Source organism: Phoxinus phoxinus, assembly GCF_949152265.1.
Source record: "Phoxinus phoxinus genome assembly, chromosome: 3".
Classification (NCBI taxonomy): domain Eukaryota; kingdom Metazoa; phylum Chordata; class Actinopteri; order Cypriniformes; family Leuciscidae; genus Phoxinus; species Phoxinus phoxinus.
This window is the reverse complement of record NC_136878.1, coordinates 22,993,493-23,020,239: the sequence shown is the minus strand read 5'-3', so window position 1 is coordinate 23,020,239 and position 26,747 is coordinate 22,993,493. Positions and strand designations below refer to the sequence as shown.

The 26,747-nt window shown below is 37.3% G+C and overlaps 1 protein-coding gene and 2 long non-coding RNA genes across 3 annotated transcripts in view; 2 read left to right on the top strand and 1 right to left on the bottom strand.

Annotated features, from left to right (window-relative positions):
• LOC306995400 overlaps nt 1-23,189 on the bottom strand; it is a 36,516-nt gene extending 13,327 nt beyond the window's left edge. Inside the window, exons 1-2 of the long non-coding RNA XR_013796839.1 lie at nt 22,839-23,189; nt 16,929-17,045 (exon numbers count right to left, since the gene is read on the bottom strand). This is a non-coding gene — a long non-coding RNA (uncharacterized lncRNA). The remainder of the gene's footprint in view (nt 1-16,928; nt 17,046-22,838) is intronic.
• Nucleotides 1-26,747, top strand: part of LOC306996212 — a 1,114,438-nt gene that overhangs the window by 608,384 nt on the left and 479,307 nt on the right. The window lies entirely within an intron of this gene.
• The window catches only part of efnb1 (ephrin-B1), a gene marked incomplete at its 3' end in the record, with an annotated part of 50,220 nt that continues 46,735 nt past the window's right edge, over nt 23,263-26,747 (top strand). Inside the window, exon 1 of the mRNA XM_079605554.1 lies at nt 23,263-24,294. Coding sequence (XP_079461680.1) covers nt 24,176-24,294 — 119 coding nt within the window. The 5' untranslated portion in view covers nt 23,263-24,175. The remainder of the gene's footprint in view (nt 24,295-26,747) is intronic.

Here is a 26,747-nt window from a genome sequence, read left to right as displayed (position 1 = left end):
GACAGTTGGTCGCACACTCTAACTCTGGGGTTTCAGAGATACTGTGGTCAGTTATTATAATCAGACAAACAAGTTGAGTGGCTGATATATTTTCTGAGCAAAATTCTCAATATTATATATGCTTCTTTATGTATATAATACTATAGCCATACGAATGTGTGATTAATAGTTTATATTCAGTATCTGAAAACTGTGTAAGTCAACACATTCACAACATAGTTTAACACAGCAGTATACACTATTGTTCAGAAGTGTGGGGTCAGAAAGATCTTTTCAAATGTTTTTGTAATAAGTCTCTTAAGCTCACCAAGTATACAGTTATTTGATCAAAAATATAGTAAAACAGTAATATTGTGAAATATTACTACAGTTTAAAATAACTGTTTTCTATTTGAATATATTTTGAAATGAAATTTATCCCTGTGATGCAAAGATGAGTCTTGCATTATTACTCCAGTCTTCAGTGTCACATGATCCTTCAGAACTCATACTAATATGCTGATTTTCAAAAACTTTTTTCTGAAACAGAAATATGTTAGTAACATTATAAATGTCTTTACTGTCACTTTAACTTTTCAGAAAGGATTAATTTCTTTCAAAAAAATAACAATAATAATCTTACTCTCCCCAAAAGTTTGAATGGTGGAATATTCCCAGGTGAAACTAAACATTCAGACCCAGACCCAGATTTTATCCATTGGGAATAGATTGGATCATGAAATGGGACATAACGTTACATACCGTGATGTAGCCAGACCTGAATGTGGTTCACTGAAGTTTGCAGTTGATTATGGAAGGCTATTTTTCTCTATTTTAAAAAAAATATATATATTTTTAAGAAATTTTAAGAAGTTAATAAATTGAAACTGAGATTTACCCCTAAAATAAGAGACATAAAAGACCTTGGAAGAAAAGAAGCAGCATCATTAGCAGGAATCCCAGCCACGGGACGCAACCCATCAGCTCATGTGTCTGCAGCTTGTTGATTCTCCTGCACGGCCAACAGAAAACAAGTACGCTGAATGCAACATCAATGTGAACGCCTATAACCCTGAATCACCATTTCATTTACCGTACGAAGAATCACTTTAGAACTATTACCAGCCACAAAAGCAAGTGGAAACAGTTCAATGTTCACAAAATCCGTGCACTTATACTAACATACAAAACGGTTAAAACAAGTATCCAATGAAGGACCACGTTTTGTAGCAGAATGAAAAGTGCTCTGCGGTTGCCTTCCAGTCACTGACATTTCATTTGTGTCCATCTTTGTCATCAGTATCAGTGTCCTTACTGCCATTACACACCATATGGCCTGTGGGATGTTTCCTCCATCACACACACAGGTCAAATTATTCCACCATGGGATGACTACTAAAACAATTACTTATATTTTTCAAATAGTACTTCATTTAAATTCATTTTTAGATTTAATTCCAGACTGAATTAATTATGTCACTTAAATTCTATTTTAAACCACATTTAAAATAATAATACTTACAATCGTGACCCTGTTGCACAATACAAGCAGGAATGTGAATTTTACACTCTAAAGCTTTCATATGGTATTGGTAGACTTATATAAAAAATATACTAAAATAAAACACAACTATCCATTTAAAGGTACACCAAATGGCACATTTAAAGTCCATGACTTATTTTTCTAGAATGTGATCCTACAGCTGCTTCTCCTACATTACCTCATCAAACTTATCAGTGGCTCATCGCTCGTTTGAGTGAGTCAATTACAGCGGATATGTGATAGACAGCGTTTAGTAAGGCAGCAAATTCCATTGAAAGACTTATCTGAAAGAGATCATAAGAGTATGTTATGTCTCAAGACAGTCAAGTCACAACCGTTTTGAGGTGTGCAAGGGAAATTTACGATCACATGAAATTAACTTAACTGCCTTTCCTCTCTAGACACAAACCTCAGTCTGCCTGTTTGGATATGGCTTGGTGTTATCTCTTATTTGCCTGAACAAATCATGGCAGACACACATGGAGGAGATGTCAAACAAGTTAATATCTGAAATCACATAAGTATGCATGCAGGTAACAAACTGTACATGGACACACACACACACACACACACACACACACACACACACACACACACACACACACACACACACACGCTACCTTTGTGGGGACGCTAGATATACTGACAGTATACAGTTCATCACAGTTATTTCTTTCGTCTTTTTATGTGGTCTCTTAGACTCAGTCCAAAGACATTTTTCATGGAGAATGTTTAAAGCATGTTAGCAAGTTGAAATTTTGTGTATAATCAGTTCTCATAAGGTTAGAGTGAACCATTAAGTCTCAACTTGATACTTCAATGGTAAGTAAATCTCTGAGCTATTAAAAGCCCCCATCGGGATCTTTCAAACCCCAAAGAGAAAATGAAGGTTTAGCGGTTTCACAGAAACAATGAAAAGTTTTGTGTTACTTTATCCTTCTTAATAACATTCATAGCTTTTCTAGCTGACTGATATCATCACATATACTGAAATGAAAAGAATCCTGGAGAGCGAATGAGAAGTTATCACTGATCAAATTCATTTAGGCATATATTGTATACATTAAAACCTCTCTTCAGCCAACAGATCTGGAGTTCCTTGAATTATGTATGTATAAATATGTTTTAAAAGTAAACAGCAGAGGAACCTGAACTGCATGAGAATTTAATCAGTGTGCCAACACCAGTCATATTTCAGATAGAAAAACACGTCTGTTTTTCGGCTAAATATGATCTATTTTGATTAAAAACGGATTTTGATTCCAGATGTGTGCAAGTTCCACTTCACATGCCAGTGCATCCAATTGGCTCCTTGGGAAATTTTCTTAGTAGTTAGTGTCAGACGAATTAGCCTGTCTCATGATATCTGGCTTTGTACTAGTGTTTAGAGAGTTGCTCTCATAATTTAGTTATAATGTGTATGAAATATACTAAGCAGACTATTAATACAGATAATGGTTAAATGTTAATTATGTGAACTTTCACACACACACACACACACACACACACACACACACACACACACACACACACACACACACACACACACACACACACACACACACACACACACACACACACACACACACACCAAATTCATCTTTACTATTTGTGATGTATTATTTATTAAAAACATAGAAGCCCTTGAGTGGCTCATCGCTGATGCCTGATGGGATGTACAGCTGCTGGACTGCTACTGAATCTGTGTTTTATTTATTTATTTACAGACATTTTATGTCTTTGACGACCAAGGCAGTCATTTTGACCTTTTTTCAATTTTGGAATGTAATAACTTTGTTGAAATAAAACCCATGTAACTATAGGACCCTGACTTTTCCTAAATGTGTCTATATTTTATTCGATCATTGTTATTTTATTAAAATTACAAGACACAAAAGAGTTTTGAGTATTTTGTACCTTGAATGGCTATAACAGTCTGACCGCAGAGGTCTTCAACCCTGCTCCTGGAGGCCCACTGCCTGCAGAGTTTATATCAAACCTGCTTCAGTCTGTGATTTTCAAGCGATCCTGAAGAGCTCGATGAGCTGGTTCAGGTGTGTTTGATTAGGGTTGGAGTAAAACTCTGCAGGGCAGTGGGCCTCCAGGAGCAGGGCTGAAGACCCGTATGCATTACACTGTAAAATCCAACAGTGATTCTAACTAAAACTTTTTAGTTAACTTACTTAATGTCTTAACTTACTTGTAAAAATCTAATCTGTACTATTGACATACTATGCGTTGTTTACTCAGAAATCTCAAGTTAAGATTAATCGATTAGTTTGAGTTTGGTTTTTGAGGCGGGGAAATTCTTAATGGATTTTACACTCATTTCCTCCACTTCTGCAGTTATTTGTCTTTGTTTGCATTCACTCATTTCCCAAAGTCATCTTGAATGTTGAATTGTCAATATGCTGAAAAATTTGAGAGAACATAACATAAGTTGACTTCATAAATTGAGTTTGATTTTCCTCAAATATTTTTAGTCATCTTTATGGCGATAGTGATCCCTTTGGGGCACTTGGAAGTTGGAACTTCATTTACTTTATTGTAATTCTCTTCCAATTGATACAGCGATGCAACAAGAAATCAGTTGTTTGGTGTCAAAGGAAGAAAAGTAATACACAATATATTTATTTATTTATATATATAAACATTTAAGATATATATATATATACATATATATATATTAGGGCTGGGGGAATTAACGCGTTAATTTTTGCGATTAATTTGAAATGTTTAACGCGTTAAAAAAAAATAACGCAGCACCTTTTTTTTTGCCTCGTTTTAATGATTTCCTGCTGCGTCTGCTATTAAACAGGCTGAAATATGCCGCCCCTCCGTGTTCGGCGATCAGGTTTCATTCTCGCGCAGGTTTCATGAGCGGGTCTTTTCCGCTCAGTATGTTCTGTGCTCCGCGCGCGCGTGTGTGTTGGCGCGCTCTGTCGTTAACGGCCCAGCAGCGGCGCTCTCTCCGTTCCGTGTGTGTGTGTGTGTGTGTGTGTGTGTGTGTGTGTGTGTGTCGGCGGCTCTGTCGTTAATGGCCCAAAGGCTTCAATCATGTACCAAGCACTTGAAAAGTAAAGTCCACTCAAATGACGTGAAATTTCTCTGTAGACTTCTGTTTGCTGAGCTCAGCTGGTATAGTCACAACAATGGTAAAATGACCTGCTCTGGTAATAATAGCTTTGTAGGACTATATTTTGTTTTGATAATTATTAAAATAATAATAATAATAATAACCTGTTAAATTGATTATGTTGATTATTGAAAAAGAATAATATATTGATATAGCCTATTGATGTTTAATATTTTAATATAGGGCTATTTTCTGTTCCTTTTTTTTTTCCTGTGTTGTTTAATTAGGTGATTCTAAGTTTAAATATTGATGATTACAAGCTTGGGGGAAACGCAATTAATTGCAATTAATTACAGAAAATGTGCAATTAATTAGTTAATTTTTTTTAATCGATTCCCAGCCCTAATATATATATATATATATATATATATTCGTGTGTGAATGAATGATGTATAATATAACTATATTTCATGTCAATTAATGAACTTTTATCATTTTGTTGCTAACACTTAGGCCTATGTCCTAAGAACTTGTGAAACCATTAATTCGGTTTATATAATCCCTCTATATTTGTGACAATCTTGTAATTGATCATACTTGAGTCACACAGACTTCAATATTCAGCATGCAAAACACAACTATAGTAACAATTAAATTAAATTAAAAGTAAATTATCAAGTACCTTCTACAGTTATTTTTTAGTTACCAGAACTCTTGTGTTAGTGAACTAACTAAGCATGTGTCAGTACCACATACTATTCCTATTTAAATGTACTTGTTTTTTTAAAGGCAATCAGTTTCCTGATATTTTCCTAGTAATGTGAACTCTAATGAGAAGTTAACACAACTAATGATTTTGATTCAAGAGTACTTGAGTATACTTGATTAACAAGTTTTCTATACAAATGTTATTTAGTTGTGCCAATTGTCAGTGTCAGTGTACAGACCGTGTATCATTTGCTCCTTTTTGCCAATTGCGGAGAAACTGACTGCAAGAAAAACAAAACAAAGGACACTTGACAAATGTCATGAGGTTGTGTGTGGGAGCTGCACATGGAAGGTAGAGATTACCTGTGTTGACTAAGTAACTGATCCACAAGCGTCAGTGAAATTGATGCACGCTGTTTGCCCCCAAAACAACCCAAGTTAGCCGGCTTAGTGGAGAATACTTTCATTATGATTTAACAGCATGATATTTTCATTGTAATTTTACAGCATGATAATTTTGCTCACTAAAACAAATATTGGTTACTAAATCGGTTCGTTTTCTCGCAGTTTATTATATTTTCATATTATTTTCCCGTGACGGTCAGAATGACGAAACATGAGTTTCACATGTGCCCATTGAAATGCATATTGGCAATGTCTTTGTAAGTTATAGTATTTTTATATCGGATGAATACATTTGTTTTCATTTTACAAAGAAAATAATAGAACACTTATTAATTTCGACTTTGTATCTGTAATTACAATAGCTATTCTGTGGTTGTCGATTAACTAATACATTTCCACATACATTAGAATTAAAATGTAGTGTTCTGATGTTTATTACAGTATTTCACAATTGCTAAAACACTAAACCCCATTCTCTGAACCCAATGCTCAGTGGCCTAAACCCATTTGTCGAATCAGTCACTTTGTAGGCAAAACCTTAAACAAGTTCAGGTAGTTAAGACACTGTTTGCAAATGTCATCCACTCTTTTTGCAAAACTCTAAACACATTCTTACTCACTAAAACACATTTTGCACTGTGTTGCAAAATGGTTAATACATGTGGCAAGAGTTAAACACAACTCCAACACAGCTGTCATCGTTTACACACAACAACTCAAAATTGTTCACACTTATTTCTAATGATGTGATCAAATCAGTTGTCTAGAATATAAGCCAGTATAGGTGGACCAGGTACGTTGAGTGTTGATACCACAATGGATGGAAACAATGTGAGAGGCAGAGGAGGAAGAGTTCGAGTAAGAGGTGGTGGATGAGGAGGAAGAGTGCAAGGACAACGAAGAGCAAGACCAAGAATAGTAATTTCAGATCAAATTCGGGCAACTGTGATAGACCATGTTCTTGTTCATGGAATGACAATGAGGGAAGCAGGACAAAGAGTACAACCCAATTTGTCCAGATTGTCTGTGGCCACCATAATCAGGACTTCTCCACCGTCATGCAACCCTGGGGCCATATACAGTAACACTGACCATCTTCTTACTTTTCTGGGTGGTCTTCGGGTCTCATGGTCTTTTGTTTGAACGTGAGCAGGATCATCAGCAGGCAGTGCATCCTGTCTATGTTGTGGTTTAGGACAATGTCAGCTTTTACCGTGGTGTCCGAATACGTGAGTGGTTCAACATCATACAGTGATTCGTGAATGTCCCTTTCCTCAACCCAATAGAAGAGTTTTTCTCTGCGTGGCGATGGAAGGTCTATGACCGTAACCCATATACAAGGGTAAATCTTTTACAGGCAATGGATTTGGCCTGTGATGACATAGGTGTGGAGTGTTGTCAAGGCTGGATCCGGCACACGAGAGGGTTCTTCCCACGTTGCCTAAAGGGACAACATTGCATGTGATGTGGAGGAAGTCCTCTGGCTGGACCCAGCCTGAAGACGGGATGCTGAGGCAGAATGAGTCTCTCATTGACTTTGATTTTGCAATTGCACAATATTTTGTGTAATACGCTTTTCATTTAGAGATGTCTTTGTTCTTTGGGCTTACTTTATTTTTATGCTGAAAATACAGAAATCAAATAGGCTACTGTATTACTTGCAGTACTTACAGTATGCAATATATTTGCTGTACTTATAGTTGTGAATTATTTACTTTTATTTATGGCAAAATTATTTTCTATATGCACTAAAAAAAATTTATCTGTAACTACATGCCCTGGATGTTGTGTTGTCAATTTTTTGATGTAGTGTCTAATGAATGCTGATGAGTGTTTATATATTGGCTGGCTGTGTTTATGTTTTGAAAGCATTGTTTGATTTTGAGCGCAGATCAAATGGTGTTGAGGCAAGTGTTTGATTTTGCCAGAAGAGTCAGGGGTTTTGTGAATGTAGTTTAAAGACTGGGTTTTGTGTTTAAAGTTTTGAGAATATGGGTGAAGGTTTCAAGAAATGTGTTTTAGCGATTGTGAAATACTGTATTACCTATCCCAACATTACAGATCTATTCTTAGATTTGATATAGCTTATTGAAATGATATGCAAATAATGTATGAGCGGTCAGAATGACTGCTATGGCCAGTATAGTAGTTAGAGAATTCCGGTAGTTCCAGTGTTAATGCACAGAACAGGATACAGACAGGAACATATAGAGGGAAAGAGTGGAGGAAATTGGATCAGGAAATGACACAGGCCACACTCAAACTTGTGTCCCCAATGAGAGCGCCACGTGTCACAAACATGCCACCCTTTGCTGCTGCTGCATTTCCCAAAAGTCATGCCATGGAGGCTGAAGAGCACTGATTTATCCAAGGCTTTGGATAAATCAAGATGTTTATTCAAGTTTACAACTTGTGCCTTACTTTTATGAGACATTTATTCCACTGCTGGTTTTCAAATATGTATTTATTTCAGACATAAAACTCTCTCATCAGCCCAAATCAAGTGGATAACAGCAGACGGAAGCTGAGCAAGGAAGGTTTGTACATGTGCGTCATGTGTTTTTATGTATGCGTAAGGTTAGTTAATCAGTAACGCTTCATAAACAGATAAGCTTCCACCCTCGGGATCTTAATCTACTTCTGCACCTTTCACACAGGGAAATCTCTCAACATCCCCCCAATCACATCTGCCATCCCACTGTGTTATTTAAATCTTTACATTACGTCAGAGATTCTAAAATGCAGAAAACGTCCAACTTAAACAACACAGAGCCAGACAGATGTGTGTGAGCCACAGAACTTGCGGTATTTACTGTTTTTGTACATAATGAGCTTGTCCAAAAGCAAATGTTACTGTCTATGTGAAAAAGACTGTTGATTTTTGAAAACATGATTAAAGACAAGAAAATTTTGGCAGTAAACGAGATCTTTTTATCTCTCTCTCCTGTCTCCCTCTCTTTATCTATCTCTATAATGTTCAGTTATAAATCAAAGCTCATTTGTTCTGATAACGGTTCAAAATAAATTTAACAGAGCAGATTACATTACATTACACAGATTAAGCATAATCACATGCAGTTGGTTATGTGGTATTTCTTTATACACTGGTAAAGCAGATATCAAGCAATCTCTGGCCTTTGTGAGTGTTTGAGAAGAAAAATAAACCTTATATAGAACCTTAAAGAGTTCTGTAGGTGCTTCATAAATGGGGTTTTCTTGCTGCTAAAATGTAACATTTTGCTTTTGGAGAGTGTTGTTAATATAAACTACAGCAGTGCTAATTCATTAAATCATTAATCAGATGAACAATCTATTAGTATACTAAAACTTATTCATACTGCCAAAATTTCCAAAATGTCCTTCAAATTTGACTAATATTTTCTTATCCCTCACAATGAACATTATGCAGAGAAACTGGTTTTAATATGAACTGCTTCAATGTTAAATTGCTCATTGCATCATAAAATAACAACAATAACTGATAACATATGACTCTAAGACTGCTGTCAGTTTCTTTCTGACACATCATTTTATTATCCATGTATGTTTACAGACATATATAGAACAGTGACGTTGCTCGAGAAATTATCTATCCTTTTATGCCTTCACTCGAGACGGGTGACATTTGAACTCCACTGCTACAGTCTTTAATACTATTAGTTGTGGCCCCCGCAAGTCACTCTTAATTTGCATAAAGTTAAACAATTCCCAACTTTCTCAAGTCACTGCATGGAAAACCTATGATCGCTGTCGCTCATGTTGCTGGAAGTCAGCAGCTCACCATTGAAGGAAGGAAGGAAGGAATAAAGGAAGGAAGGAAAGAAGGAAGGAAGGAAAGAATGAATGAATGAATGAATGAAGGAAGAAAGGAAAGAAGGAATGAATGAATGAAGGAAAGAAAGAAAGAAGGAAGGAATGAAGGACGGAAAGAAGGAATGAATGAAGGAAAGAAGGAAGGAAAGAAGTAAAGAAAGAAGGAAGAAAAGGAAGGAAGGAAAATACAGAAATAAGCCAAATAAAAAAATATTTTTGAAAAGCAAAAACAATTGTTTAAAAATAAATACATATAAAACAGTATAACCAATAATAAATAAATTAATTGTGAAAAAGTAAATAAGTAAATAGAAGGAAGTCAGCAGCTCTCCATTAAAGAAAGAAAGAAAAAGAAAGAAAGGTGTGTGCATTAGATTAAATGCAGAATAATGAAACGCTTCCCAAACTGATCTACTGCAGAGAGATCAGAGTTCTGCTCTCCTCTTTCCTCTCTCTCTTTCTCCTCCAGAACAAATGGAATATTGCAGACAGTTTATCATTCCAGCGATGAAAGCTAACCTAAACTCACACAATGACCCCGGACCGACGAAGAGTATATCACTCTGTTTCTCTTCCCCTCTGGAGAGAAGAATCATGCAGCGTGATTTTGGGTCTCCTCCTCGCTGATATCACTCCCCCACCCCCATCATCACCCCTAAACACACACGGCCAGGTTGTTCTCTCATCTCCTGCCAGGTTTTCGTAATAATCCTGCTATTCAAATTTTTGGAAGAGAATCTGTGTGTGCGTGCAGTTACGTGTGGCTTTGCAACATTAAATGAACTCTCCAGAGGAATGAGACTAAGATAAGATTGTCACAGATTCAGGAGAGGAACTTTTAGTGCATTATTAAATACAAAATTCATAAATCATAAGATGAATGTGACACAGCTATGATGGACTATACTATGCAGATAAATAAGGAGATGAGAAAGTACCTCTTCTAAATGACAGCTGAAATTGGGCTTGAGAGCTGAAGTGGTACAGGAAATGAGAAACAAACTGTCTCTATTCTGTGTGGGGGCTATGAAATACTGTCCCATTACAGCGTCTCTGTCTATAGAACACAAGCTCTAATCACTGTCACTCCCTCCTCAATGTCTTAATAAACCGAAGACAGACAGAGAGAGAGAGAGAGAGAGAGAGAGAGAGAGAGAGAGAGAGAGAGAGAGAGAGAGGGTCTGCTGGGATTTAACTGAACCTGAAACTTCTCATAAAATATGAAACATCGGAGCTCGCTGCTCCCGCTGAAAAATGGAACCGGGCAACTGCAAAAGCTAAAGAAACAAATAGAAGAAGAGAACATTGATAACATAAGGAAAGAAAAGGAAGAATGCTTCTCAGAGAGCATGCTGGGAGCTCTCAGTGGGGGGGTGGGGCCAGCGGAGGGGTGGGGGAAGGGCTTGTTTAATTGATGGATGCTTTGTCAGGGACTGTGTGCATGATAATGAAGTCAGTTTTCCATGAGACCATGTCATGTTGAGGCCTTTATTAAACAGGATAGTTACGGAAAAGTTGGAAACTTTACTGATTCAATTTACAACTTGAACTGTAACTGCAAATTCAACACACTTTCAATAGCAAACAATAATCTTATCTCTTATCCTGCACCAAAACATCACTCTTGTTCCATATATCGAATGTAACTTTGCCTGTTTTTGAATGAGCACTGTGAGGGTGGCCAAACATTCTCTCTCTGTGTGTGTGTGTGTGTTTCAGTATTTTTGCTGGGTCCAGAAGCTGCTTATTTGGTCTTCTTTTAGTGTGGCCAGTTTATATTTTGGGCTTGTTTTGTCAGACTAGTTCACTAGCTTTTTCTAGCGAGGTCTGGCAACATTGGCCATATAGGACACAAAAGGAGTTCATTTTCAAATTTAAAGTAGGCCTAGATTTTTTTATTTTTTTTTTATTCCATGAAAATCTACTACAAAATCCAGTTTAAAACAATAATGCAATGATCTGAACAAACACTAAAATAATCATAAACCATTTTAATATTTATTGTATATGATTTCTACACTACTGTTCACTAAACTCACTTTAATTCAGCAATGATGTATTAAATTGATCAAAAGCGACAGTAAAAAACATTTATACAACTTTTTATTAATCACAATTTACACAAAATTATGTTCAACATTGATAGTAAGAAATGTTTCTTCAGCAGCAAATCAGTATTAGAATGATTTCACTGCATGTTGTTAATTACTTGACACTGAATAATGCTGAAAATTCAGCTTTGCCATCACAGGAATAAATTACATTTGAAGATATATTAAAATAGAAAACAGTAATTTTTAAATTGTGATAATATTTCACAATGTTACTAGTTTTACTGTACTTCTTCAGCCTTGTTGATCATAAGAGACTTGTTTCTCTACCAATTCCAAAAAAAAGGACAAAAATAAATTAGTCCATTTATAGGACAAAAAAAAAAAAAAAAGACAGTTAAACACAGTACTGCACTTTGCATCATTAAAACACCAGATAATCTGGAGGTGAGAACTGAAGTAAGAATTTCCATATGTTGTTTTGGTGTAAAAGCATAAGTCGCTGATGTTACACTTCTGAAACGAATATTTGTTTATTAAAATGATGTTGCTTCAGCTCAATTCTGATTTACTTGTTTGCCGTTTTAATAATACCAAGAGTCCTCAGTTCAGAAAGAGTGACAGTGGCAAAAAGAGAGCAGGGAAGAGATATGTCTGTTATGCTACAAAGCCACAAATAGTCATTGTTTATGGTCACCTGTCAGAATCACCCTGTCCAAAGTGCCCGTGCATGCCAGTGTCAGTGGGGGATTGTGGGGCTAGAAGAAGGTTGTAAGGGTTTAAACTCATGTTTCACTTTGTGTGTAATCTTGTGTGTGAGTAACGGCTGCATATTTATAAAGATGTGCTGATTTATTGTGCTGAGAATGTGTACATGTGTGCATGTATGTATGATTTAGTAGTCAGGTCACGGACAGGTGAGACCCTACTCAGAGTAAGACGGGTCAGACAGGTGCAGTTTGTATAGAGCTGTTGTCTTTGACACAGCAGGGTGTGTGTGTGTGTGTGTGTGTGTGTAACAGAGGAATGTGTTTTGATAAAGATAGCTGTAAACAGTGATAACCTGTCACTTGCCTGTCTACCTACACATACACATCTGGAATGTTTGCAGTTAACCATGTAAATTACATTACAAGGCAAACTTAAAATTACACATTCGTCTTGGATATATTTACAGAAGCTTGACATTAACATAATTATTCCCACATCTCTTGCAGCACATGCAATACACACACTTGCCCTGCTGGGAGCGATAGACAGACTGAAGTTACAGGATATTTTTGAGGTTCATCGTGTTGCAGCTGTGAGATGACCTTGGTATGTTTTTTTTCCAATGTGCACTTGTGTTCTGATTTTAAATCAGTTTATAATGACATAATGGCATAATGACATAATGGAGGTCATACGTTTCCACTGAACAGCCAAGTGACAACAGCCATGCCAGAATTCGCTGCACTCAATAAGCGGTAAACACTTAAGAGTGAGCACGATTAAACCGTATCGTAAGAGATTTAAACTTTAGACTACTGTCTACTGTCTAAGTTTACTTAAATGCCTCTATGCTCACCCACACACTCCCGCACCTGAACAAACACACAAATATCCACACCTGCAAACACACATATACACAAGAATTTTGGGGTCTTTTTCAGGCATGTTAACCTTTTCCCTGACCTTCAAGGCTAAATTTGGAAGTCTGGATATTGTCCTTCCTCTACAAGAGTTTAATAACAGAAAGCCTAATGGCTCTTACAATCACACACTCACCTACACGGACACAATTATACACACACATTCAAAAAGGAAGGATATACAGACCTCAGGATGTTTTATTTTTCTCTGTTTGGTCTGCTTGACATTAGCTATGCTGTGCTTTTTGTGCCAGCGTGCACAACTGTGTCCATTTTCCTTCAAACCGTTTAACCTCATGGTTCCCATGGTTATGGACAACTTTTAAGTTGTGATTTCAAAACCAGGAAAAGTAAAAATACATTGTTCTAGTTATACTCAGCTCTAAAATATATCAGCTACAAATCCTTATCCAGAGCTAAACTGATCCATGTAATATTGTAATTTTCATCTGGTTGTGTAGGGGAATATATACGTACACATTAGCGTTCAAAAGTTTGGGGTCAAACAAGTTTCTTATGCTCACCATGGCTGATCAGAAATAGAGTGATATCGTGCAATATTATTACAATTTAAAATATATTTATAATATATTTTAAAATGTAATGTATTCCTGTGATGTCAAAGCTGAATTTTTATCCTCATCCTCCAGTCTTCAGTGTCACATGATCTTTCAGAAATCATTCTAATATGCTGATTTGCTGCTAAAGAAACATTTCTGTTCAGTGTTGTGGAAAGCAGCCATGGCTATATATACATGCACACACATACACGCACAAACTAAGCTGAAAAATAAAATAAAAAATAACACCAGCCCACATCCCACCAGTACTTTGAAGCCTACAACAGGAAAAAACACAGATGTTTTCTCAATTAAGAAAACACAACAATGCAACCACAGTTCTTATCTATCACTGTCAGGCACACACAGATGGAGTGAAGTTTGATGAAGTCATCACTCAAACATTTAGATAGTTTACCAGCTAATTCAGGATTAGCATTCAAATGTCCGTCAGAATAATGAGAGAAACAGCTTAGCACTGCGACATCATTAGGCTTACTAACCATTCACTTCTCTCTCTCTCTCTCTCTCTCTCGCTCTCTCTCTCTCTCTCTCTCTCTCTCTCTCTCTCTCTCTCTCTCTCTCTCTCTCTCGAATTTCAATTCACAATTCTACTTTACACTAAAGGAAAAAAAATTCACTAGAAAGGCTACATGATATAGTTTAAGTAAGTGGTAAAGCAGGGTGTTATAAAATGGACCCCTTTGTCGCCTAATTCTTACTTAACATTTAGGTTAATTTATTTAACTTTTAGGTTTATTTTGCCTCTCATTCTCATTCCCTGCCATATTTCAGGGGAAATAAAAACAAGGTGCAACTGTACTGTGATCAGGGATAATCGTAATTGTGTCTATCATATAGAATAGTGTGCAAATTGTTCATCGGTGAGAGTATGATTTGCAATAACAACATCTCAGCCCAATGAGTAACTAAACCTACCAGATAAAGGTTTTTAGCGGGCCAAAAACAAAGCCTTTAATATGAGTTACTGTCCACATCAGTAATACATCTGTCCAGACAGAGACAGAACGAGAGAGGGCCGGTGATTAATTTAACTGTAGTTGTCAGTGATGTTCAGTGAGATACCACAGGTCATGAGTGGGTCCATATCATACCCTCTCACTCCCTTTTCTCTAGTGTCCTCCTCCTATTTCAGTGATCCACCTTTCCACATCCTCCTCCTCCTCCTCCTCCTCTCTGTGTCCTTGGTGAGCACCGAGGCGTGACACTGTGTGTTTGACCTCAACAGAAGTATATTCTAAGTATAATAATTCAAACCTCAATCTATCCTCCTACACGCACCGCCCAACATTTATTATTCTGATTTAATAATTACATTACAAAATCAAAGAGTAAAAGATGATAAACTCGCATTTAGAGGGAGGAGGTAAATGAAACTCAGGCGGTCAAGTTCTAACAAAATACATGAACCATTAACCATGAGTACGACTAAATTAACTATTAACTGTACATTACAAACTTGACTCTACATTAAATGATCAACTGCAACATTGTAGACACCCAACTTTACATCTCAGATAAACACTACTGCTCAAAAGTTTGGGGTTTATCTTTCTGAAAGAAATTAACACTTTTATCCAGGAAGGAAGCCTTATATTGATCCAAAGTGGCTGTAAAGAGATAATAATTATTATTTTTTTAACACACAATACTGGTTTCAACATTCATAATAATAAGTAACTTTTCTTGAGCACCAAATCATCATATTAGAATGATTTCTGAAGGATCATGTGACACTGAAGACTGTAGTAATGATGCTGAAAATTCAGATTTGACAATATTAATGTTTTATCAAATAAATTTAACCTAGGTGAGCATGAGACTTATTTCAAAAGCATTCAAAAAAAATATGACCCCAAACTTTTGAATGCTATTGTATATGTAACATAACTAAAATATATCTGTGCAACAACTATCAAAATAAATACTTAGCTAAAAATAATGAAATCATTATAATAAATCTTTCCATACCATAATGCTACCATAATGGCTCCTTCACAGGAAGGAAACCAGTCAGATCGCTGCTTTCCTTAACTTTCCGCTTCCATTGATTGGATGGATATAAATAACCATATGACCTCAGATTCGCCCTTTTCAGGTCAAACACAATCTAGCATATCTTAAATAGGCAGCAGCTAGAATACCAGAAAAAAGGGACATTTTATGACATCTATGAGAAATTTGATTTTCATATTGTATATTTGCTATCTGGCATTACTTAAAATATATTGTTGACATAGTTGTCTGAAGCCATTGTTAACCTTGCCCAGCAGTTACTGGGCAATTTATTTAAAGGTATAGGCTAGTTCACCCAAATTTTTTAATTCTGTCATCATTTACTCACCCTCAAGTTGTTCCAAACTTCATTCTTCTGATGAACACAAAAGAAGATATTTTGAAGAATGTCGGTAACCGAACAGTTAATGGGCCCCATTGACTTCCATATATATTTTTTTCCAGACTATGGAAGTCAATGGGGTCCATTAGCTGTTTGACAGAATTTTCATTTTTGGGTGAACTATACCTTTAAAAAACTAATCCAACTTCAAAGTGACTCTCGCTCATAATATGTTTACATGACATTCATATGTAATAGTTTTTAATCTGTATAAGGTTGTACAACTATAGTACACTGAAAATGTTTTTTAAATGGCTACATTTTGTCAGTTAAGCTATAAGTAAGTGGCAAATACATGGCTTTTCAGAAAAAAGAATTCAGAAAAAAAACTTCAGAAAATTGTCCATGTCCATGTGAGTCCAATTAGTAATTTCATAATTTGCTAATTCATGATGCATTGATGAAGTCAAAACAAAGCAACATGCGTTCATGGTACTCTGATGAAAAAGCATTTGACAAGCAAATGCACATTTTAACGTAGACTTAAAAACAACAAAATTGGCAGATACTCAGGTAAGAAAGAGAAAGTGATGGAACTTTAAAAAAGAATGAGGGAGAGAGAGAAGGGCAATTTTGTCCTCTATAAAAGAAGGAGTGTGTGCGGGGATGGGCAGTAGTAAATAATGTCTGACCAGGCAGACAGCAGCAGATAAAGTGCCTTTATCTGGACAGAGGAATTCTTGTGTTTGAACACACACTAACACACACTATACATGTTCCCACAATGTCACACACACTCCTACCTGTCACTCAGAATGATTGATGTGTACTCCAGCACTCCCAGGCCTTTGATAGGGAGGGGAAGAGGCGGGGCAGTGGGAGGGGGGCCGGCTCAATCTGTGACATCTGTCCCCTCACTTCTGAGGAACAAGAGAAAAACACACATGCAGAGTCCGAAATATACACATTCTGCCTTTTTTTACTTCCTAAAACTGTTATTTGGAGAGTAGCTTGTGTAAAAAAAATGTGTGAATGTGTTTTGGGAGCTTCTTTGCTGGGTGCACGCACATCTCACTGGCAAAACTACACCGACAAAGCAGCTAACTTTGAAAAGGCGAACTACTTTTCCCCCCTTTCTTACAAAAAACATACTCTCTCACACACACACACGCACCTAAATCCACAGCTGAGAGGCAGTTCAGCTCCATTTACTTACACACTGTGCCACTTAGACACGCTTTACTGCACCCACTAATGAACACATACAGGCTCACACACACACACCACGAACAGAGTGGGGTTAATGAACGACAGGGTCCTTTGCTTGCTTGGCACCTTTAAGCTTGTGAACATAATTGGCTTGTATTGTATTTCAGTCTCGTTAGAACAGAAACCTCAGACACAATAAGATTTTAGAGCACTTAAAAAAAATTTCAGAGCAGGTTCTTAGGAGTTGTGTCTTACAGAAATGTCATTTCACGCAATCCTCGGACATCGTTTACGTGTCTGTGTCCATATCCCTGTAGTCAGAAAGTCTAGACGGTTCTAAATAAGGTATTTTTGTACTTTTCGTAATGTTTAAATTCTCAATATTATTACAGACATTAGAAAATATGGTTTTGCTGAAAGGGAGATGCAGGGTTTATTTTTAACCCCACCAAATCTTTCGGTAAGTGGTGGAATTTCAAAACACAACTGTGTGTGCAAACGTTGAGTGAGTGATGTTAGTCGGTTCTTACGGATACGGGAGTTTTGTTCACTGCTATCTTGTTTTGTTATGTGCGCATACACACAAAAAACCATTTGAGGAGTTCACGGCCGGTATGGTGGGGTTAGAAATGAATGACAGGTGCTAAAGAAACAGGACAGTCGTTAGAGCTCAAGTTACAGAAGACACACACATGCTCATTTGCACAGACACGCACTCAAAATCATACACTCATTAAAATATATACACAAACGCACTTATGCACACTGAAAAATGAATTATGTGTCAATTCTTTATTCTAGAATTCAATTCTCAATTCAATTTCTCTAGCATGAAACCATTGCGTTGCACATAAAACATCAGTTATCTGTAATGTGAAAAGAGAGGGTGATGTAATTCACATGGCTCCCTCACAACAGCCATTCGCAATCACATCAACTTCTTTCATGATAATATCTTATCTATCACAGACTATAGCTGCAGGCAACACCACAGAAACAGAACAGAGAGAGAGAAAAGAGGAGACAATTCTGACTGATATCTGTAACCAGACATCTCAGTGCCAAAGTATTGGGCTCTATACAACCAGATCCACTCAAAAACACAGTAACAGCATCATTAATTACATCAGAAGCTAATACCTGCTGGCTGATGTGTGGCCATCTTTCAAACTGGAACAAAATGACACGCACTAGATTTTCCTAAATTCTTCTAGAGATACACAAAGCTAGAGAGAGAGAGAGAGATATTAAATTACAAAGGAATTCTGGATAATTGTGTGTTGAGAGCAGTGTTCCGCTTTCTGTCCTGTGTGTGTGTGTGTGTGTGTGTGTGTGTGTGTGTGTGTGTGTGTGTGTGTGTGTATTCATTTGTTTATTCACGAACTGCGCAGTCAGTCTGCCGTGGTTTGAGAAGCTATAAAACTAATAGATTTATAATGACCATTGAAGAGCATTTCATCATGCAGTCTCATTAAGCATGAAATGCATGTTCATCCATCTTACTCTTGTATTTCTCTGGACACAAAAGTAGATATCTGTGGAAACAGATTAAGCAAACAATGAAACATACATGCAGACGACCAACAGAATACAACCGAAAATTAAAATAATACTAATACTAATAATAGCCTTTTTTTCTCATCATACACTACATTCTTGATTGATTATGAATGTTTAAGTTGAACCTGATTATTATACTTGAGTATGAAAATATGGTAAATCATAAAAACGTTTAGCATAACAACTGCTAGTAGTCTACAGTCTTCATTTTGTTTTCGGTCTTAATTAATGTTAACAATTCTAAACCAAAATTATAGAACATTAAAAACTTCAAGACCTGACTATTTTTTTGCTGTATATTTTTTTAACTTTAATATTAAAGTTGGCACTGTTTTTATGCCACTCATACTAAAACTATACAGTGACTGTTAATTTAACTTATTAGATTCAATCCATTAACCTTTCTCTAATTCACCTCTGTGTAAATATTTTTAATGGCATAAATATGAGCTCACATACTAAAACCTGATCTTGACAGATTTCTTTGCCGACAACATTTCAAAAGAATCCACAAATAAAGCTAATTATGCTAAAACTGAGGAGTGAAAGACTGGAAGGTCTGCGTCTAGGTTTAGCCATGACACAATGCAACAAAAATCTCCCGGTTGAGACGTAAAACAATCACCAGCCGACTCTGTGTCTGAACTGAATGCAGTTCTGTGGTTAAGAGCAACCTGCACGCTGAGGTTAAAGGTTATTGATCAGTGATTGATCGGAATCCTGTCACGTTTAAATGGAGTATGTAAGTGCATCGTAGAGTCCATTAGAAATACATTATTTAAGAGTCAGGAAAGACGATCAAACCTGAGACACGGACACTCGTACAATGACATGAAATCAATACAGGATCCATTTGCCGAACATAATGGGTTTTTTAAACAATCATTAAGGGCACTTAACACGACTTTTATTTAGTACTACTTGATACATGCAAGCAGCACACACACAGATGCACACACACATTTTTCTCTTTCTCCAACCTGTTGTCTAAGAACAAAGGTATAGTAATGTGTGTGTGTGTGTGTGTGTGTGAGCACCACTGTCAGAGTGGAAATGAAGATCCGTCACAGTCGCCACCACAATTTCACGCCAAGTTTACCGGTTCAGAAACGCACACACACACTTATTCACGCATACTGACACAGAAGTTTTTGAGCCCATTGCTCAATGTGACAACCAGATCATCTGCCTATGGCTGTGTTCCCAGATACACATACTCATAGAGGACTGGCACACCGCATGCGGGTCCATGTGCATGTGTAGGTGTCTGGTTTTGCAAGTGCTTTTTTAACTAGCCTGTATATGCATGTGTCTCTTTTTGGTCAGAGCAAATGTTTTTGTTGTAATGCTGTGTTCTCAGTGTGTTGAGCTGGGCCTATTGGGGGCTTTCTGGGTGGGGCAGTGTTGGATTGTCATTCATGATTCCCTACTGACTAGTGTAGGAGAGAGAGAATAAGAGAGAGAAGTGTGTGTGCTGGAGCGGGGGATGTGTGTGAAATTGGTCTATTATCTGCTTGAATATTCCATCAACACCCTCCTGAGTTCCTCCATTACAGTCATTCCACCTCCTCATCTCTCTCACACACACACACACACACACACACACACACACACACACACACACACACACACACACACACACACACACACACACACACACACACACACACACACACACACACACACACACACACACACACACACACACACACCTTCCCCAGTGAGACTATTTCAAAACATTGTTTAGTTAATCTACTGTATTTTGGACCAGATTCAACATTACACAATGTAAGGCCTTCGCCCACACAAACATGCACAAGCATATGAACCTTTATACCCATGCAGACATGAATGCTAACTTAGCTTAACTAACAATGATGTCAATTAGTAATATAATAAAGTTCATAAGGGCAGAGTCACGTTAAGCCACCATTACCGCCCGATCGACTTTATCTGAACTTTTTGCTGCCTGGTAACAAGTGCTCAGACTTTAACACTCAAGCATGCACACAGGAAAACAGGGATTACATTGATTGACTGTATGTACAGTATGTACTTCACACTGTGATGTAAATGCTGAAGTGACTAGTTTTAGTTTGAAAAATGAATCTAGAAGTAAACATCGAAATAAACATTATAATGATAAAAATCCCCCAAAAATGTACCAGTATATATAGCCTAATATCAGTTTAGTGTCTGCAAGATGTTGTTTAAAGAAATCAATACCCAGCAAGGAAGCATTCATTTGAATGGAAAGAGTATTTTATAATGTTTTATATTCATTAAATAATCCTAAAAAAAATTAAACCTGGTTTTCAGAATATAATTGAGCCGCAATGCTGTATTTACCTGTGATAATAACACAAAATGTTTCTTGAGTGCCAAATTGGAATATTAGAATGATTACTAAATTTCTGAAGGATCATGTGAAACTGAAGTAATGGATGCTGAAAATTCAGATTTGCATCACAGGAATAAATTACATTTTTAAATATATTAAAATAAAAACAGCTATTCAAATGATAATAATATAAAACACAAATAATATTTTTGATCAATATGAAAAAGTATTTCAACTTTAAATGTCGCATTGACAGTATAAAATACCTATTTCAAACACAAACACAAACACACACACACACACACACACACAAATAAATATATACATAGCCTATATATGCATGTATGTGTTTAGTTACCATCTTTGTATGCAACGTTCAAAGTGCTTATGTGTGTATGTGTGGGTCTGTGTGTCTATGTGGGCTTTAGGTGTATTAGTAACTGTGTTCAGACAGCAGTGTGGACATATTAGTGAATAGCTGCTGACAAATGCATGACAGTAATTTATCCTTGGGTGTGTATGTGGTTTTCTCTCTCTGAGCTTAATGCAATGAATATTTCAATTCAGGCTAGCAGTTCTTAGATCTTAGATACACAAAGAGCACATTAAAGAAAAATGAGAGGAAAAAGAGGGCGTATGACTGGCTGAAAGGTCTCAATAATAGTCAGGTTAAGTTGGGGGCTATATATAGCTCTGAGTACTGGTGAAATGAGAAAAGGTCAGATATTTGTACCTATGAAAAAGGACATGCAAACATTATTACACACAAAACTCCAGAAAGAATCACACAGAAAACACCTAAAAACGTGCCGCTGCTAACTACTTTTAAAGTCATCTATCTCAGAACACAAACTCCTCTTTCTGCCTTAAACAGATCACATGACTGCATATATCATTTCTAAATGTGTGGCTGCTCTTTCAGACCTGATCTAAATGTGGATAATGAATAAACTGACATTTCACACACACAAGAGCTCAAAGAGTAAAAGCTACACCACACTCATGTTATCTAAACACAAGCCAGAGGACTAACCCATCTCAAGACATATGGCTCTCTGAAGAAGAACCACACACACACACACACACACACACACACACACACAGTTGTATAGTAGACTGACAGGACAGGACACCATATGTCACTCAGAATCACATCTTACTGAGGGAGGAGGACACACAAATTAGCCATAGACCTTATTTACAGATAGTTTTGTTTGCAGACATGGACAAATTAGGAAGTAAACCAGCTTAATGTTGACACACTTCATATTGTAACACGTCACCGTTTTGTTGTACAGCATATTGTAACAATCTGCCAGTTTTCTACTAAAACGGCAACAAAATAAAAACTAAATACAAGTCCAAAACCCCCCCAAAATATTTTAGTTTGAAATATTAAAATGATTTATATAACCGATAGGGGGCGGTATTGACTACTGAAAGGATTAGCGTTATCTTTGTTTGACCATCAAATACCATTAGTGTCACTCTCTTGGATGTCTTTGGGATAATGATCCTAAATCTGTTATTAAACACTTGTACAGTGAAGACCCGTGTTGTCAGCTGTAAGCCGTTATGCGTTGTGAATGTAAAACTGACTTACGTATTCATATGACTCCAGAAGTGCATATCTTGGCGAAAATTATAAACTGAGAGGGAAAACGAAAATGTAACATAAGAGATAAACGTACCTATGAGTAACCATAGTAACAAAATATCTCGCTATACGACGTCTAAATAAATAATTATTTTGCGCCATAGTAAATCTAAAAAAAAAAAACTGTGGGTATCTTAAATTCAACTAACGTTGCTTTTCAAAAACGTCTTCTTTAAAAGAATGACTAGACTAACTATAGATTTTTGTAAATACATCAATCAGTCTTGCAGTTGCAGATGAACTTCTCCGAAACTAGCTGGCTGTAAACAGAGGGACACCATGTTGTGACGTCGCCCTAAGCGTGCGCTTCGATTGGTCCGTTTCTGAACGGGCGGGGTTTAGCAGCTCGGTGGGAGGAGGTGATGGATCGCGAATCACTGCGCTGTGAACGGTGTGCGGGACTGACTACGGACGCACCGGATCCACGGTCGAGCGCCGAACAAATCCAAACAAGATCCAAGGCTAAAAGTCGCGTAATTAACTCGCCGAGGAAGCGAGTACAGCGCCGAACTGCTGGAGTTCCCCCATCTTTTTTTATATCCTTGAGACGAAACGGTGTGCTCCTTTTGGCACACGAGCCAGCAGCGGACAGTAGCTGATACCCCGTCTATCAGCATGCACTGAAACGCCAGATCATTCAATACAAGCAGCCGCAAAACTCGGGAGTTTACTTCTCGTGCCTTTTTTGAAAGAAAATCCAAATGGAATTGGACAGATATTTTTGGCAGTCCTGCGACTGACAGTTAAGCTTTGTTCCTGGACACTTTGAACATGGATTTAGGTCGGTAAATTTCAGACTGAACTGTTGCATATCCAAAGCTCATCTCTATGATCTGGGATCAAAATCGAAAGGAGTTTTAAATCTGACACATGACCGGATTTCTTCACAAACCCGAACCCCAACACGGGATTGATGGTCCTTATACCTGTGTTCACGTCACTCACCCCCAATCTGGCGTGATTTGACCTTTTCTAAGGCTACTAGCTCACTAATAGATGACTACAATAAAACAGTCACGCGCTGCAGTCTACCTAAGTACAAGGTAGCAGCGATTCTGGTAATAGAGAAACGTTGGCCCAGAAGCCGCCTGTGCAACGTTGTGTGACACCTTTTCTCCTCCAGGCAACGATAGAAAAATTGGATTTGGAAGTTGAGCCATGGAGCCCCTCCGCCTGGACGCCTAACCTACTCCTTTGCATGTGGTTCGGTAAACCGGAGTACAGTCGACCGAAAGGATCTTATATCTTCTTGCTGGCTTGTGTCTCTCCGAGAACCCTGTAAGATGGCTGGAAGTGGCGGCTCGTGGAAATATTACCTCTGGATTCTGACAGCCATGTGCAGATACGCGTTACCCGCAGCCAAATCACTGGAGTCTGTCGTGTGGAATTCACAAAATCAAAAGTAAGTGCACGAGCGCGTGTTCAAAATCCCTTAAAGAGCGTATGATGAAGTGTATCACTTCACTACGGTCTCAGATTGATGATATTACCAGTTCGACTTGTATTGATCATGAAATAGACATACAGTTTGAGCAATCCGATGTGAAAAGCTCCGTTACTCTTGTCACGGCTCGCTCTCCGGCATGATGACATGAAGCTCGCGCGCTGAGCTCGAGCCTGAAGTGACCGATCAAGCGCGCGCTCCGCTCTCCCGGGATATAACACACAGCTGTCATACCGCCGCATCTCATCAACTCGAAAAATCCCTTGTTGAGCGGGGGTTCGACAACAATTTAATGCTAGTACAACTTCGTAAAATGTTTATGCGAAATATCGTAGTTTTTATTTATTTAAATAATCTCTTGGCTTTCTTAACTACGAATTCGGATACACAAATTTAAAGTGTGGCCTTGTCGCGGGCCTTATTTCTCCATACAATAGCCTACTTTTAAAAATTAGAAGTAGATCAGCTACTGTTCCTCGTTGTTTTTAGCACGAAACTCGTTATCTCTATCGGCGTGTCCATCTTTTATTATTTTCCCAGGAGATGCGAGCTGACTCTCCGCCACCGGCCTGCCCAAATCCCGGCGGCCCAGTGGCTCTCTGCGCCTGTCATATTGATCAAATCAGAGTTGTGTCGAGAGAGTTAATAGGTTTTTAAGCAGGGGTTTCCTAGACGCTCATAAAATCTCTCTGATTGCTGCTCATAAAACGTTCTAGGGAGCGTCCAACGTGTTTACTTAACCTGAATAATGGCTTAAGGCGCCACTGAAGCTTGACTCAACAGAATAACAAAGCTTGTTGTTTGAGTTTTGCATAATTTGCAAAACAAGTTATGATTTAGTTATTTTGTCAAATCTATATCGTAACTAAAAAGTTACTTTTTATTTTGACTTTTTAGTTGACTAACATGATGGTTTGTCTTTGTTTTGAGCCTTTGTGTGCAGTGTGAAATACTGGTTGTGTCTCAACCTAATGGGCTGCCTACACTGCCAGCAGTTTTTGGGCATCTAGACAGCATTTTGGGCACCATGGGCTCGTCGGGGTAGGCAGCTCAAAAGGGTTTGAGACACAGTCGCTGAGTTATGAGCGTAAACAGGGGGACAGGAATAGTGCACATGTGTTTTTCATCTCGTGGGGAATATTTTAATTAAGGAGTCTCTCTGTTGGGCTTGTAAAAGATGAGCAAAAAACGTGAAAACTTTAGCATGTGAGAACACGAGGGTCGACGCGAAAACATAAATTGTGCTTTTAAAATTAAAACCGCACCATAAATTACGTTGTTACGTTGTATTATGTTATTTCTTTTAAACATATTTTATAATTACTGTTTTCGTGCGAAAATTGTGTAAGGAAAATGGGGAAAACTAAACAGTTAACTGCTTAGAAATTGGCAACACTTTATAAAACTTTAAACTCATATAGTTAAACATTACTACATTATATAATGTGTAGCAAATCTTTAGTTAATTTACATCCAAACAGTTAGAAATGTTATGAAACATTTATGAATCAGCTATAACTATATGTTAAGCACTGCATAAAGTTTTAAAATACTTTTTAAAGTTATACTTCATAAAGTTTTACCAAATTTAATAGTTCTTTAATTCAGACAGTTTATTTATTTATTACTTACATTTTTTAGAAAATATATATAAAAAACAATACATCTTGCTACACGCAAAAGCACTTGGGTCCTCAAGATTGATTATAGAAAATGAATGTTGAGTTCTGTATTTATTTATTTATTTTTTACTTTAATTGTATTATTTTATGTAAGAACTAAACCCATTACAGAGATAAAAAAAAAAAAAAATTTTTTTGCCACATTTGAGCTTTTCGTCCTGCGAGAGAAAACTTCAGATCAATTGCTTGAGCCTCTCTGTGTTTCTCGTTGAAGCAGCTTTGAGCTCCACGGCACAGCAGATGCTCAAACTGGCCTGGTCTGTTTTATCACAGTTGCTGCATGTTGTTTTAAGTACTTAATGTTTATTTACTTACAGAATGTGTGTGTGTATGCACCTGTGCATGAGCATGTGTGTGTTGTTAGTTACAAGTTCAGAGGCCCTCCTCACAGTACATTGAGAGGAATCGACTTTGAAAGAGTGTGTGAAGTCGAGAAAAAGAATATCAGAACCGTTTGTTAGTGACTATTTTTGAGATTTACGAGAGACAAGTCTGCATATCTCAATCCCACATCTCATTAAAACACAGCACAATAACTCAATACACAAAGATTATCCTAAGCACTCTCATAAAGGCATATGGGCCTCAGGCAAACACACTCTCCGCGCTCTATCTCTGCAGCGGACATATGGGAGCGTCCACCACCACTAAGTCCAAGTCACCCTTTAAACCTCTTACCAGACTCTCAGCAGTAAGGCCATCACACACACACACACACACACACACACA